General features: G+C 42.6%; 1 protein-coding gene across 1 annotated transcript in view; it reads right to left on the bottom strand.

Annotated features, from left to right (window-relative positions):
* Positions 1 to 17,540, bottom strand: part of LOC123519809 (NK-tumor recognition protein-like) — a 145,855-nt gene that overhangs the window by 112,593 nt on the left and 15,722 nt on the right. The window contains exon 5 of the mRNA XM_045281326.1: positions 14,849 to 15,034. Within this exon, the coding sequence (XP_045137261.1) occupies positions 14,849 to 15,034 (186 nt within the window). The remainder of the gene's footprint in view (positions 1 to 14,848; positions 15,035 to 17,540) is intronic.

Below are 17,540 nucleotides of genomic sequence, written 5' to 3'. Positions count from 1 at the left end.
TCTTCATTTTCGGTTCTTAGCCTAGTTTCGTTTTCTTCCACTCTTTTATCCTTTCTTTCAATTTCTGGAGCTCTTTATCCTGTTCTTCATTCTCTTTCATTCCCATACTCTCCTTTATCAATTTATCTAATTTACGTTCGATAGTTAAGACTCTATCAAATAGTGAAGTTTGCGCCGTATCAAAGCCTTCAAATTCTCCTCCTCCCTCACCAACATTGTCATCATCAGCTTTCATTCTTTCCTTGTCACATACCTGCATTTAGATGGAATATCTTTCTCACTCATTATTATTTAACACTGTATTCATGAAAGGAAAAATGAGTCCACACTTATCGCCCAGGCCACTGTAAACCCAAACAAAGGTAGTGAAGATCAGCTGATTGTCGGGAGCGACGGTATCGCGTCCTTCCTGTGTGTGTGTGTGTGTGTGTGTGTGTGTGTGTGTGTGTGTGTGTGTGTATTTACCTAATTGTATTTACCTAATTGTAACATACGGGAAAAGAGCTATGCTCGTGTTGTCCCGTCTCCATATCTATTAATGTCCAGCTTTTTCTTAAAATCATGAATATTCCTTGCGTTGACCACTTCCACGTCTAAACTATTCCATGCTTCCACCCTTCTATGAGGGAAGCTATATTTTTCACATCTCTCCTATAAGTGGCCATTTTAGTTTTTCCCATGCCCTCTCGACATTCTTTCATTCCACATACACAGATCTTCCCTATCCATTTTTCCATGCCAATCATCACTCTGTATATTGCTATCAGGTCTCCCTTTCTCTTCTGTTTTCCAGGGTCGGAAGTTGCATTCTTTTCAGTCTGTCTTCATAAGTCAAATCTCTTAAGTCAGGCACCATTTTGTTGCAGCCCTCTGTACTTTCTCTAGTTTCCTTATGTGTTTCTTTAAGTTCGAGCCCACTGTATTGTTGCATATTCAAGCCTCGGTCTTATCATTGCAGTAATTATTTTCTTCATCATTTCTTCATCTAAATATACGAACGCCACTCTTATGTTCCTCAATAAGTTCAATACTTCTCCAATTATTTTGTTTATATGTCTCTCTGGCGATAGGTCATTGGTAATTGTCACCCCAAGGTCTTTTTCTTCATGACTGGTTTTATGTCTTCATTTCCTATCTTGTACATACTCCTGATTCTTCTTTCACTCTTGCCAAACTCTATTTTCTTGCATTTTGTCGTGTTGAACTCCATTTGCCATGTACAGCTCCATTTCCATATTCTGTCCAAGTCTTCCTGGAGTAGTTCGCAATCTTTGTCACATCTCACTTTTCTTAACAATTTTGCATCGTCTGCAAATAGGCTCACATAACTGGACACCCCATCCACCATGTCATTTATGTAGACCGCGAACATTACTGGTGCCAACACTGATCCCTGTGGAACTCCACTCTCCACCAAGCCCCATTCTGATGGTCTGTCCTTAATTATTGTTCTCATTTCTCTTCCTACCAAAAGTCTTCCATCCATTTTAGTAAACTGCCATGCACTCCTCCTACCATTTCAAGTTTCCAGATCAGTCTCTGGTGTGGTACCTTATCAAAGGCCTTTTTAAATCCAGATATATTCCATCAGCCCAACCATCTCTTTCCTGTATTACATCTATCACCCTCGAATAGTAACATATCAGGTTTGTCGTGCATGAACGCCCTTTTCTAAAACCAAATTGACACTCACAAAGTATGTCATTTTTCTCCAAGAAGTCTGTCCATCTATTCTTCACCACCCTCTCACACATCTTAGCTACCACACTTGTAAGTGACACTGGTCTATAGTTCAATGGGTCTCTCTTGTTACCTGATTTATAGATTGGGACAATGTTAGCTCTTTTCCAGTCTTGGGGCACTACACCTTCCCTTAATGAGGCATCAATTACTTCACAAACTTTTTCTGCCAGTTGCTCCTGCATTCTCTTAAAATCCATCCTGATACCCCATCAGGTCCCACAGCTTTTCTCACTTCTAAACTCCCCATCATATTCTTGATCTCCTCCACAGTTACTTGAAACTCCTTCATAATCCCTTTCTGTTCCATTACCAGTGGTTTGTCAAAAGCAGTCTCCTTTGTGAATACCTTCCGAAAGCATCCATTCATAGCCTCTGCCATTTCCTGGGATCTTCACTGCATACTCCATTTACTTCTAAACTTTCAATACTTTCTCTATTTTTGATGTTGTTGTTCACATGTCTGTAAAAAGCCTTGGTTGGTCTTTACATTTATCAATTATATCCTTTTCTTGTTTCTTTCTTTCTTCTCTTCTAATCAACACATATTCATTTCTTGCTCTTTTGTAACTTTCCCACTGCTTAATCCGTCTTTTCCTTCTCCACCTCTTCCATGCATCCTCTTTTCTTGTTCTAGCCTTTTCACATCTATCGTTAAACCAGTCCTGCTTTCCAACTTCTATGTTGTCTTATTGGTACAAATTTTTCTCACCTTCTTTGTATATTTTTATAAATTCCTTCCACTTTTCATTTGCTCCTTAGCACTCTTGAATTTCATCCAATTTGTCTCTTGAAAGAATTTCTTTAGGTTTCCAAAATCTGTCTTGGCATAATTCCATCTTCCCACTTTATATTCTTCATTTCTTCTAGATTTCTCTTCATCTATCACCTTGAACTCCAAAACTGCATGATCACTCTTTGCTAAAGGGCACTCCACCCTCATCTCCTCAATGACCATTGGCTCTGTACTAAAGACCAAGTCCAGTCTTGACGATGCTCCTCTCCTCCAAACCTAGTATCTTCTTTGACCCACTGAGTTAACACATTTTCCATTGCCAGTGTCAATAGTGTATTTCCCATGTTGTCTCTGATCCTTCCATTGACCAGTCCTCCCAACACACCTCTTTACAATTAAAATCTCCCATCATTATAGTTCGTTCACAGCCACCCAACATTTCTTCCAGACATGTTCCTGTATCACTTATCATTTCTTCATATTCCTGTACTGACCATGCATTTGTCTTAGGTGGTACGTACACCACTATGTAGTGCCTCTTTTTCCTTCATTAGTTTCTGCTCTGATCTTTAGCACTTCTGCCTTTCCCATACCTTCTTTCACTTGATCCACCTTTATATCTTTTTAACCAGCAACATCACTCCTCCTCCCATCTTACCTACTCTATTTCTTTTCCAAACATTATATTTCCTTCTCCAACCATCATCAGGTCTTCTCCTCTCTCAGTTTTGTTTCAGTAAGACCCACAATATCTGGGTTCTTGTCCTCAAGTAATCGTTGAGTTCTAAAATCCCGATATCACTCCATTTATGTTGGAATACATTACATTCCGCTCATATGTAAGTTTCTTTAGTCCTTTCTTGCTGTACTTTTCTGGGTTATGAACCACTTCCTCAGTCTCATATCCAAGATTCTCCAGAAAACTCTTTCTTCTCCTCTTCTGTCCTCTCTTCATTTTTTTCAAAGCCTCCTTTCTCAACTCATTTAACATTTCTCTTCCTTTTCACCGAGATCTCTTCTCAACCAAATCTTCCTTGTTGTTTCCTGCTGGGCTAGCCTCCATGACTTCTCCACCAATTCATCTACATCCTTTTGTGACTTAAGTTTGATTCTTATTGGCCTCATACCTTCTCTTGTGAACTTTCCAATTCTATGGAAGTCCTCTATTTCTTGTACTAGGTCTTTTCCTCCTCCTGCACCACATTAATGATATTATTTATCACCTTTTTATGTTTTTCTCTCTCCATTTTACTCGGTGTCTTATCCTCCTCCACACCAAATATCACCACACATCTCTTTTGTCTACAGTTTCCTCACCAATGTCTCATTTGACTTAATAACCTTCACCACTTTCTCAGCAATCTTCTCTTCTATGATCTGTTGATCTATAATTTCAGCAAGGCCCAAAGTTTTCTCCCAGACTCTTTGATTTCCTTTTCCAGACTTGCAACTTTGTAATTTACCTCCTTTCTTTCCACTTCCTGACTTTTTTTCCATTCAGCCTGCTTCTCCATCACTTTTCCTAGAGATTCTCCACATTTTTCGCAATTCACTTTAATTAGCTTAACTTCCTCTTTCAGTGCTTCATTTTCCTTCTTCATATCGGCACAGTCTTTCTTTACATTGTCATAACTCGTTTCCAGGCCCCCATACTTTTCAAACAGTTTTTCAATTTTACCTTCCAACTCCAGAATTTTCTTCACATAAGCGCTCTTCTCCATTATTCCTTGAAATCCTGTGAAGTCTGATTCATCTTTCGAGTTCACGGCCGCCATGTTGCTCAGATGTAAACAAACCAGCTGATGGCTCAAACGCAGGCTACAGTTTATATTTACCTTCCCTGGACATTATTTTGCTAATCAACAGTTAACATGACTATATGGAGACGGGACAAACATTACCAGCTCCTTTCCCACCTTGGTTACTCTTAGGCAATGGTAACTGTAGAATTAGAGATGATTGCTCTGAGCTCAGCGACCACCTCCGCCATCGACGATGTGTGTGTGTGTGTGTGTGTGTGTGTGTGTGTGTGTGTATTTACCTAATTGTATTTACCTAATTGTAACATACGGAAAAGAGCTATGCTCGTGTTGTCCCGTCTCCATATCTATTAATGTCCAGCTTTTTCTTAAAATCATGAATATTCCTTGCGTTGACCACTTCCACGTCTAAACTATTCCATGCTTCCACCCTTCTATGAGGGAAGCTATATTTTTCACATCTCTCCTATAAGTGGCCATTTTAGTTTTTCCCATGCCCTCTCGACATTCTTCCATTCCACATACACAGATCTTCCCTATCCATTTTTCCATGCCAATCATCACTCTGTATATTGCTATCAGGTCTCCCTTTCTCTTCTGTTTTCCAGGGTTGGAAGTTGCATTCTTTTCAGTCTGTCTTCATAAGTCAAATCTCTTAAGTCAGGCACCATTTTGTTGCAGCCCTCTGTACTTTCTCTAGTTTCCTTATGTGTTTCTTTAAGTTCGAGCCCACTGTATTGTTGCATATTCAAGCCTCGGTCTTATCATTGCAGTAATTATTTTCTTCATCATTTCTTCATCTAGATATACGAACGCCACTCTTATGTTCCTCAATAAGTTCAATACTTCTCCAATTATTTTGTTTATATGTCTCTCTGGCGATAGGTCATTGGTAATTGTCACCCCAAGGTCTTTTTCTTCATGACTGGTTTTATGTCTTCATTTCCTATCTTGTACATACTCCTGATTCTTCTTTCACTCTTGCCAAACTCTATTTTCTTGCATTTTGTCGTGTTGAACTCCATTTGCCATGTACAGCTCCATTTCCATATTCTGTCCAAGTCTTCCTGGAGTAGTTCGCAATCTTTGTCACATCTCACTTTTCTTAACAATTTTGCATCGTCTGCAAATAGGCTCACATAACTGGACACCCCATCCACCATGTCATTTATGTAGACTGCGAACATTACTGGTGCCAACACTGATCCCTGTGGAACTCCACTCTCCACCAATCCCCATTCTGATGGTCTGTCCTTAATTATTGTTCTCATTTCTCTTCCTACCAAAAGTCTTCCATCCATTTTAGTAAACTGCCATGCACTCCTCCTACCATTTCAAGTTTCCAGATCAGTCTCTGGTGTGGTACCTTATCAAAGGCCTTTTTTAAATCCAGATATATTCCATCAGCCCAACCATCTCTTTCCTGTATTACATCTATCACCCTCGAATAGTAACATATCAGGTTTGTCGTGCATGAACGCCCTTTCCTAAAACCAAATTGACACTCACAAAGTATGTCATTTTTCTCCAAGAAGTCTGTCCATCTAGTCTTCACCACCCTCTCACACATCTTAGCTACCACACTTGTAAGTGACACTGGTCTATAGTTCAATGGGTCTCTCTTGTTACCTGATTTATAGATTGGGACAATGTTAGCTCTTTTCCAGTCTTGGGGCACTACACCTTCCCTTAATGAGGCATCAATTACTTCACAAACTTTTTCTGCCAATTGCTCCCTGCATTCTCTTAAAATCCATCCTGATACCCCATCAGGTCCCACAGCTTTTCTCACTTCTAAACTCCCCATCATGTTCTTGATCTCCTCCACCGTTACTTGAAACTCCTTCATAATCCCTTTCTGTTCCATTACCAGTGGTTTGTCAAAAGCAGTCTCCTTTGTGAATACCTTCCGAAAGCATCCATTCATAGCCTCTGCCATTTCCTGGGATCTTCACTGCATACTCCATTTACTTCTAAACTTTCAATACTTTCTCTATTTTTGATGTTGTTGTTCACATGTCTGTAAAAAGCCTTGGTTGGTCTTTACATTTATCAATTATATCCTTTTCTTGTTTCTTTCTTTCTTCTCTTCTAATCAACACATATTCATTTCTTGCTCTTTTGTAACTTTCCCACTGCTTAATCCGTCTTTTCCTTCTCCACCTCTTCCATGCATCCTCTTTTCTTGTTCTAGCCTTTTCACATCTATCGTTAAACCAGTCCTGCTTTCCAACTTCTCTATGTTGTCTTATTGGTACAAATTTTTCTCACCTTCTTTGTATATTTTATAAATTCCTTCCACTTTTCATTTGCTCCTTAGCACTCTTGAATTTCATCCAATTTGTCTCTTGAAAGAATTTCTTTAGGTTTCCAAAATCTGTCTTGGCATAATTCCATCTTCCCACTTTATATTCTTCATTTCTTCTAGATTTCTCTTCGTCTATCACCTTGAACTCCAAAACTGCATGATCACTCTTTGCTAAAGGGCACTCCACCCTCATCTCCTCAATGACCATTGGCTCTGTACTAAAGACCAAGTCCAGTCTTGACGATGCTCCCTCTCCTCCAAACCTAGTATCTTCTTTGACCCACTGAGTTAACACATTTTCCATTGCCAGTGTCAATAGTGTATTTCCCCATGTTGTCTCTGATCCTTCCATTGACCAGTCCTCCCAACACACCTCTTTACAATTAAAATCTCCCATCATTATAGTTCGTTCACAGCCACCCAACATTTCTTCCAGACATGTTCCTGTATCACTTATCATTTCTTCATATTCCTGTACTGACCATGCATTTGTCTTAGGTGGTACGTACACCACTATGTAGTGCCTCTTTTTCCTTCATTAGTTTCTGCTCTGATCTTTAGCACTTCTGCCTTTCCCATACCTTTTTCACTTGATCCACCTTTATATCTTTTTTAACCAGCAACATCACTCCTCCTCCCATCTTACCTACTCTATTTCTTTTCCAAACGTTATATTTCCCTTCTCCAACCTTCATCAGGTCTTCTCCCTCTCTCAGTTTTGTTTCAGTAAGACCCACAATATCTGGGTTCTTGTCCCTCAAGTAATCGTTGAGTTCTAAAATCCCCGATATCACTCCATTTATGTTGGAATACATTACATTTCGCTCATATGTGTGTGTGTGTGTGTGTGTGTGTGTGTGTGTGTGTGTGTGTGTGTGTGTGTGTGTGTGTGTGTATTTACCTAGTAGTATTGGAGAGGTTAATAGCATTTCAATGCATTTCAATGAGAAAAAATTATTTTGAGATACGAGCATTTTGAGGTACCACTGTATACAGTTATAAAAAATAGTTTTTTAAAGTAAAAACTTTTTTGTGAATATACTTACCCATATGTAATCATATATGCCTATATGCCATTATTCCCACACTCAGCACAAAAAATCAACCAGCACCTCTATATATAGAGATCGTGCCTATAGAAATTCCACGTCACCTCCGTGTGCATGCAAGCTGGGAACCACCAGCCCAGCTGGCCAACCATACCTCAGATCCTTTCTGCCCAAATTGACAGAAACAGAGAGGGGAGGGAGGAAGAGAACCTCTTACTATGTAATTACATATGGGTAAGTATATTCACAAAAAAAGTTTTTACATTAAAAAACTAATTTGTTGCTACATATACTAATTATCCATATGTAATTACATATGCCAGATTCCCAAGTATAGGTGGGAGGGTGTAACAGAACCCTGAAGATGGAAGACACCATCTCCAAAATCACCAAAACCCCGAAAACGGAAAAAAAAAAAAAAACATCCGTAAATTTTGTTGCTGACAACAAAGAAAAAACAGAATGAAACCAAACCAGCATCAGTGAACAACCCTCAGCACTGAAACTTTCAGCCCAAGGGAAAAGGTATCTAAATACCTATGAGTAACATCCATTAGGTTAAAGGAGGCAAAGGTGGTCATACTCTTCCACAAACTGAGCCTTGAGGACCAAGTCCAGACTCTTAACTTTTCTCAAGAGAACACTGGTCGCAATAGCCTGAACCTCATGGGCGTTAACTTTCAGAAGGCACGACTTCTCCTCCGAGACACTCGCATAGGCCCTTCGAATCACCTGACAAATCTACTTAGACAAGGTATGAGGGTGGACAGCTCGTCTGGGATCCGAAACCGTGACCAACAACCTAGAGCAGGCCAGCCGACAATCCCTAGTCCTGCAAAGATACTCACAGACTGCCCCAACCGGACAAAGAAGGTGGTCTACCTCGTCCTCCCCGACAAAATAAAGAACAGCAGGAATAGAGAACTCATCAAAGGAATGCTGGCCCGGACACTGAGTCTTAGCCAGGAAATCGGGGTCGAAGGAAAAGCTCATGGACGTCCAACCCTTGGAGTGACGCACCTCAGCCAACAGGCCGTGAAGCCCACTAACCCGACGAGCTGAAGTGAGTGCCAGAAGAAACACGGTCTTAAGCGAGACATCTCTCCGCAAGGGCTCATAAAGAGGATGTAACAAGGACCTACAAGGACTCTACAGGCACGCTCGAGAGTGGAGGATCCCTGAGGAAGGGGAGAACGTACCCATACCGAAGGGTCTTGACCACCCACTCGCAGGCCCCGATGTTCTCCCACTCCTGCCAGTGCCGCTGCAGACAAGCCCCAACTTGCAGCGGCAACTCCACAGTGTCCCTAGCGAGATCCCCGACAACCCCTAGAGCAGCCATGGAAGATTCCTCGACAGTGAAAGGAACCACTCACCTTAGGAGCAGGATGGAGTGGAACTGAAAGAGGCACAACCAGTACAAGGTGTCGGGAACCAACGGCACAACCAGCCTTAGCCCTGACGCCCCGAGCTGTGGAAGCCAGGCCACAAACAATCTGGTTAACGAGTGATCGTTGCGAGGACTCAAGCTCCCTCTGTTCCATTGTTGCAAGAGTCTGACCATCAAAAAAGGTGGGAGCCAACATGGGAAGACTAACTGCTGTCTCTCCCGGTCACCATAAGTATTAGGGAGGTTTTCACCACAGCCTGCCTGCGTAACATCATCATCCTCAAACGGAGCATTTCACAGGGCTGCATAATATCTAAATTTGCCCTGGCAAGAGCTCCCAGGAAGTCCAAGCCCCTTTGGGGGGTAGCACTGGAAAGACCAGCAAGGGCCCTCAAAACCTGATCTGTCCAGGAAGTGATATCAACCAGACTACTCAAAATACCCTCTAACTGAGTATCCATACACCAGGGAAGACTTACAGACAGATCTTTACTCTCCACCAAATGAAGCACCTCATCATTGAGAGGAGGAGCCCCAAAGGAATCTCCTTCTGGAGTGTATCACCTCTTCGTCCTTGAAGCCCACCTCCTGGACAAGGCGAACTTGGCTGAAGCTGGATTAGAGATCACCAGGGAACAGCCCAGTTGTTCCCTGCGAACCTCCAGAGCCAAGGGAGAACGAGGCAGCACCAAGGGAGTGGGGCCAAGTTGTGAAGTCCCAGAGATGCGCTCAATCCCAGTCTGAAGAGTGGAAGCAAGAGAAGAGGGCATGGGGAGACCCAAAGATTCTCTCACTGAGGTAATAAGCACACAAAACGAGGACGCACCCTTCTCATCCGGAGTGCCAGCCTCCCCCGAGGGAACGTCATCAAAAACCTCATCCACCTCTTCAGAAAACGAAAGCCAGCCCGTGGCAGCAGCCTGACTAACTACTGCGCCACCCGGGTCCGCGCCCGCATCAACTGGCCGGGGTGGGACCTGCGAGGGCATTGACCCATGCAGCCAATCAACATGAGACAGGCCAATGGAAGACACGCCTGCCGAGCCTGCAAAATTGCCATCACCCAGCAACCCACCAGGGAGTGGTGCTGCATGAAGTCCCGTTTCTCCACCGCCAACAAGGCCCAAGGAGGAGACTGACCCAGCAGGAGCTGGCTCCCCACAAACCCCTGAGGCCTTACCAGAGAGAGGAGCTGCGTGTAGACTCAATCCACCGACCCCAGGACCAGCCACAGAAGAAACAGGATCAGTGGGAGCCTGCAAACCACTCAATCCCGGAGCCACACCAGGGAGCGGGGCTGCACACAAGCTCATTCCACCAAGACCTGAAAACTCCCTGGAAGCACCTGACACAGCAGGAGTCTGCACCACACTCACTGCTGGGGCCACACTCAAGCTCATATACCCAAAGCCAGAAAAGTTCGCGGAAGAGCCTAAAACAGCGAAGGACTGGACCCCACCCCAACTCACAGAGCCAGACTAGAGAGAGGGGCTGCACATATGCTAACTCCACTGAGCCCCGAAAACTCCATGGAAGGGCCAGGAACAGTAGGAGAAGGCACGCCACTCGCTACCAGTGGAGGGGCAGAGCGCAGGGCCGCACACAAACTCACTCTCCTGACCACCAACTCCGGGCAGGGCTTAGAACAGAAGGACCCTGCCCCCCACTCACTCCCGGCGCCAAACCAGGGAGAGGGGACACACTGAGACTCGCTCCACTACTACCAGAAGCCACCACCAAAGAGCCTGAGCCGAGGGGAGACCGGGGCTCCTCTACATCCGGCACCAACCTTGGGGAAGGACGCACACTCGCTCCGCCGTCTGCAAACCCTGAAAACGCGGAACCGGAGGCAAGAGGCAATAAAACCGCTGACAACTGGCCAATAGAAACCTTCATAGCAGCCAGATCAGACTCTACAGCGACCAACCTGCTGGCCCAAGGGGCCTCAGAAGCCGGCTCCAGCCGGCGAGAGTGCTTCTCACTGGAACCGCCATATGACTTGGCCCACTTCTTCTCCTTAGCAGAATGCTTCTCAGCATCCTTCACATATGCTTGGAACTGGAGAAGGGAGAGGTGGGAACACTCACTACACCGGTCTTCGACGGAACACATGGTGGGCCAACAAGACACACAGCAGGAATGCGGCTCTAAAGCCTCGCCCGGCAACCACCTCTTGCATTCAACACAACTCCGAGCGGCCATGGCAACTCAGGGAGAAGTAGAAATGGAAGTGGCAAGGAAGCGGGCACCAAAAAAAGGCAGGAAGAAGTGAGAGGAGGCACAGGTTAAGACCATGCTGAGTACAGAAAGGATCTGAGGTATGGTTGGCCAGCTGGGTGGTTCCCGGTGCACATGCGCACTGAGGTGACATGGAACTTCCATAGGCATGATTTCTATATATAGAGGTGCTGATTGATTTTCTGTGCTGAGTGTGGGAATAATGGCATATACACATATATAATTACATATGGGTAATTAGTATATGTAGCAACAAATTTGTCTTACCAAGATTAGATGAATTAAAGATGTAGCTTCCCCTCCTAACCTCTCTCATATACTTGCCCTCTGTCTCTGTCTTTCTCTCTTTTCATCTGTTTCTACATAAATTGGTATGCTTCAGAAATTGTTTCTGACCATTGAGGCAAAAAACAAGGCGTGTTTTCTATGCAAAAGTGTTCCCCCCGCCCCCCATCTTGATCGTGGCATCTGAGCACGTTGCCAAGTCCCAATACCTCTACACACACACCATACCTATGCAGTCTCACTACAGACTATTGTCCTGCTGTAAGCTCATCACATGGCCACCTTCACAGCTAATCTAAGGCAGTAATATGCAAGGTGAACAAGTACTCTTTGAAAAAAGAAAAGAAAGAAAGAAAGAAAGAAAGAAAGAAAGAGAGAGAGAGAGAGAGAGAGAGAGAGAGAGAGAGAGAGAGAGAGAGAGAGAGAGAGAGAGAGAGAGAGAGAGATTTCAGACTGGAGAAGTGGTTGTGTTGTTGTTGCTTTCTATGTCATCTAGAAAAGAAAATTTAGCCTTCATATTAAATTACCCTTAGTTAAAAGAAGAAAGAAATGAATTTGTAGACTTCCAAAGACTGGTAAATGAAGACAAAAATCAAGTGATTAGAGAGTTTGTTTATGTTTGCCATCCGCACTTTTGGTCAACCCCTGTGATCTCTCTCTCTCTCTCTCTCTCTCTCTCTCTCTCTCTCTCTCTCTCTCTCTCTCTCTGTAGCAGTGCCATTATCCTCAATTTCCCAATAAAATTCAAATAGGTATAGTGGATAAAGTGGTGAGCATGAGATCCATGCATAGGTTTAAATCCCACCATGTACCACCTTAAAACTTTGCCATTTGTTGAGTGGTTTAAAGTTACCTACATGTCGCCATGATACCCAGATTCTAGGAGGTTATTCCAAAGATGCACTTAGGTGGTGATATAGGCCCTAATATGGGTACCACTATAAATAAAATTACCTGAGCCACTAGTGGGTGGAAGCCGAACAGTGCTTCCCATATTCTTCAAATATACCTATGGGCACTATAAGCCATAACATATAAAAAAAATTAATAAAAAAATAGCAATTCACACCAGTAGGCCTCTCTCTCTCTCTCTCTCTCTCTCTCTCTCTCTCTCTCTCTCTCTCTCTCTCTCTCTATATATATATATATATATATATATATATATATATATATATATATATATATATATATATGCAAGAACAACTCTGTGCCCTGGGAGTAACCACATTTGACTTGCCCACCTTGCTTGGGGCGACAGGCATCAACTCATCACGGCAATCAGCAGTGCTTCGCCTCACCTGTGCCTTCCTCAACAAGACTAACCAACTGCAACGCTTGTGAGAATACCACAGGCATCTCTCCAGGGCTCAAGGGATCGTAATAGATCATCGCAGCTCTTAACAACAACAACAAAATGAAAAATAGCGATCGAGATTCGTGTAATTTGATTGAGATATGTGAATCATGGGTTTTTGATGGTGCAATCGAGATACGAAATATTGAGATGAGATTGATCGAGATTCGAGATTCTACCAATGAAGGTTCACACAACGAAATTTCGCTACAAGAAAGGTTTCGTTTTACTACCATCTGCTCATTTAACGAACACCAAACCCACTTTAACGAAATTTTATCCAGGTAATTTTTTCCAAGTTTGAAAGCCCAGCTGTATCACACAAGCCGACAGGCTTTTGAATACACCAGCGCCTCTTGTGGACAAAAAAACGCACACCACTCACTCCCCTAGTTCAAAACAATAACAGCGTCAACTGCAACTCGTCTTCCCTCGCTTTACATGCCACCAAAACAGCCTGCAATGTCACCTAGCATTGCTAAGATCAGGAAGTCTCTTACTCTCGAAGTGAAGCTGGATATTATTCACAACACGAGAGGCGAGAAAACTAATAGCATTGCTTCCCACCATGGCTTGACTCCATCTACTGTCTACCATTTTCAAGTCAGTAGACTCTTATTAAGAAGGCTGGTGAGATCATATCTTCCTTGCAAGCTAAAAAAAACCATCTGAACTCGTGACTGTGAAAATTTGGTTTTGTATGCGATACAATGATGCGACCTTTGTTTACATTTCACAGGTTGCCCGCTAGCGTATTTCCTGCTCCACTCTCCTTCCCTTCATAAATCTAAGATCATTAACATTATAAAGTTACTTACATGCATACATTAGTGTACATTATAATGACTTAGTCTTAAGTTAAACTACTTAAATGTTTAACTTCATAAGTTTGACTTTCATTAAACCTTTTACTGTACTATGATGCACTCCCACTTTGTTTACTCTCAATGGATGTTCAAGTCAGGGGTCAAACTTGTTATAATTGGTTCGCTTAACAGAAATTCGCTTCACGAAGGGTTTTTTAGGAACGTAACCCCTTCATTTAGCGGGGGTTGCCTGTACATTATATATATATATATATATATATATATATATATATATATATATATATATATATATATATATATATATATCAAGAACTGTTGGACTAAGTAGAGAGAGAGAGAGAGAGAGAGAGAGAGAGAGAGAGAGAGAGAGAGAGAGAGAGAGAGAGAGAGGGGTGTTCGGACTGGAGAAGGGGCTGTGTTGTTTTGTCATCTATAATAAAAAAAAAAAAAAAAAAAACCAGCCCACTTCATGCTAAATTACACTCAGTTAAAAGAAGAAAGAAATTAAATTGTAGACTTCCAAAGACCGGTAAATTAAGATAAAAATAAAAAAATTGGGAAATTTGTTTATTTTTGTCGTCTGCACTTTTCATTAAACCCGCTCTCTCTCTCTCTCTCTCTCTCTCTCTCTCTCTCAGTATGACAGTGTCATTATCCTCACTTGCACAACAACATTCAAACTGAAATGCTTAAGTCGCAATTCACTTCGGCAGGCTGTGGGTCCAGCCCAGGACCACAATTCACCATGTCTCACTATGGTGACCCCAACAGCAAGCAGTCGCCGCTCTGCACTTTACTATAAGTTTTGTAAATCATAGATGAACAAAACAATTAAAATGGTATCTAATATGCAGAAATAGATAAACACAGACTTTTTGGCTTGTTTCTCATGTCATATGTGTATTCATTCACGTGGCCACTTCAGAACTATGGATTCATGGAGGAAAAAACTGTCATTATGGTGCAAAAAAAATTGTTTAGTGTTTGACCATTCCATTATTGAGCGAAATCCATTACTGCGAAGTCCGTTATTGCGAGGCACCACAATAATTCTTTCCCAGATCTGATATTCATGAACAGGAAACTTCCTATCTCTCCTGAACTACCAAGTGTGTTTTCCACTTATCACACATTTCTGCTAATATACAAAAATAAACCTACTTTGCGTTTCCTGTTAAGTCTGCGCTTCTTGCGTTTCTCTTTGCGTTTCCTGATGATCCTGTCCCTCACCCTCTCAGTCGCCCTGGTGCGTGGGATGAGCCTTGGCCGTTGGGAAGAGGATTGCTGCCTGCGGGGCCGTTCTTGTGAAGTGCTAGATTCACTCTGAGGTGTTTGCCGAACCCTAACCTGGAGGCACAATAAGCAATGGTGATTCTGGTCTTGTAGCAATATTTTACCAGATAGATTTTAAATAAGTAAGTACCATTAATTATCATTGAAAGATATACATATTATAAAGCAGTAGTAGATTGATGATTCAGTGTCTAAGATACAGTAAGTCCTCCTTATATGGTACTTCATTATCCGGTAAATTCACAGTTATGGTGTTTGGTAATTACTACCCTTGATTCTATTTAAGGTAAGAAAAATTCACAGATACGGTATCCGCTCATGTTTTGTTTACACCATACTGTAGTGCCACCATGCCATGCAGCCACCACAACAATCAATCTCTTCCCGCGTTTCCCACTGAACACAAGTGAAATCCTTATGGCGTGTTTTTTGTGGGTATTATCATGACGTACAGTGAAGCACCCCAAAATGTTCTGCAGACACTGCTGGAGTTGAAAAGGCAAAGCAAAAGAGGAGGTCTGACATTGGAGGTAAAATTATATATTTTGAAGAGGAAAGAGCAGGGAGAAAGTATGTCTGGCGTAAGTTGCAACTTGGGCCTAGCCCAGTTGACAGTCTGGACGGTGTTAAAGAATCGTGAGGCTATAAAAAACTGGGGAGAATGCAACGGATCTGCAGAGCAAATTGCTAACAAAACACCATGAGCCAATAATGGATAAGATGGATAGGTTGGTCAAAATTTGGATTGACGACCATAATTGTCAAAATATGGGTCTGCCTTTGAATTTAATCTGTCAGAAACCGTTGTCCATTATTGAAAGACTGAAGGTAGAAATGGGAATGGAAGACTTTGAATTTAAAGCAAGCATAGGGTGGTTCGATAAATTCAGGCGACATTCAACTCTCCATAATATCAAGATAACAGGTGAGGCTGCTAGTTCCGACAAAGAGGCTGCTGGCAATTTCAAGCCAGAATTGAAAAGTGCATTAGAGAAAGGCTACAGCAAGAAACAAGTTATACATTATGATGTAACAGAACTTTATTGGAAGAGGATGACCAGTAAGACCTATATTGACAAGGAAGAAAAAAGTGCGAACGGATTTAAAGCATCTAAGGACCACTTAACCCTGTTACTTGGAGGCAATGCAGAACGGGATTTGAAGCTAAAGCCACTCCTCATTTACCATTCCAAAAACCCGAGAGCACTCAAGGGGTTACTGAAGCAATACTTACCTGTGGTATGGAAATTGTATCCAAAGGCATGGCTGATCACTTCAGTACACCAGGACTATTTCACATCATATCTGTCTCCAACTCTTAAGGAGTATGCATCAGCTAACAACATTGCCAACCGATTCTTACTGATAGATGACAATGCTCCCAGCCACCCAAGGGCCATGGAAAACTGGGAGGAGAATATAGAGGTGATGTTCCTCCCCCCAAACACCACAGCTCTGATCCAACCAATCGATCAGACAGTCATCAAGACGTTTAAAGCCTACTACCAGCGGCAAACCATGCAGCAACTGATAAAGAGCATAGATGGGCCTGGCAAGCCCACTATCAGAGAATGGTGGAAGTCATATAACATCAAGCAGGCCTTAGATAACATCAAGTCATCTTGGAACAAAGTGAAGACATCTACCATGAACTTGGCGTGGAAGAAAGTATGGCCAGAATGCGCGCATGACTTCCCAGGCTTTGTTGAAGACAACATCGGTGCAATCAGAAATGACATAGTAAATCTGTGCCATAAGGCTGGCTTCGGTGAAGTTGATGATGATGATGTTTAAGATCTTTTAGAAAGCCATGCTGAACCTTTCTCAAATGATGAACTTATAGAGCTAGACAATGTACTACAGGAGGCAGAAAAAGAGGGAGACGAGGAAGAAGAACCTGTGCGTGGTCTGGACATCAAAACTCTTAGAGAATGTCTCGGGGGGTATCAAAAACGCCCTGGAAACCCTGAAGGGACGTGACCCAAATCCTGCCAGGAGTAGCAAAGTGGCTCATGACATAGAGAAAAGTGTCAAGATTTATGAAATCTATGATAAAAAAATAAGAAACACTAAACAGTCCTCTATCTACTCGTTCATCAAGCCAGTCAGACATGCCACCCCTGTCACACCTGCCAACCCTGCTACAGCTGGCCTTCCACATCTGCTGCTGATGGTTCTATAGCTGGCCCTTCCTCCATATCCTCTTTCTTCAAACCAGTCAAACATGCCGACCCTGCTACAGCTGGCCCTTCCACATCTGCTTCCGATAGTGCAGACCACAACATGTTTGAGGGTTTTGAGCCTCCTGCAGTAAGGTTTTCAGGAACGCATATGTACCGTATAATGAGGACTTACTGTAGAATGGAAACAGGCAGAAAATGGTCAGCTGTAAGGACTCACGCCATTGAGTAATCAAGACACACAAGCTACTGCAGAGGTAAAAAATCTATATCACCATCGATCTGATAACATGATAATGGCCAACAATTATGCTATGTACAATTATGCAAGTCAACAGATTCTCCTGGTTAGTTAAGTAGATCCTGATAATGTAAAATAA

Source organism: Portunus trituberculatus, chromosome 46 (genome assembly GCF_017591435.1).
Source record: "Portunus trituberculatus isolate SZX2019 chromosome 46, ASM1759143v1, whole genome shotgun sequence".
In the NCBI taxonomy this organism is placed as follows: Eukaryota; Metazoa; Arthropoda; class Malacostraca; order Decapoda; family Portunidae; genus Portunus; species Portunus trituberculatus.
Note: the sequence above shows the minus strand (reverse complement) of the source record. Positions and strands in the feature narration are given on the sequence as shown.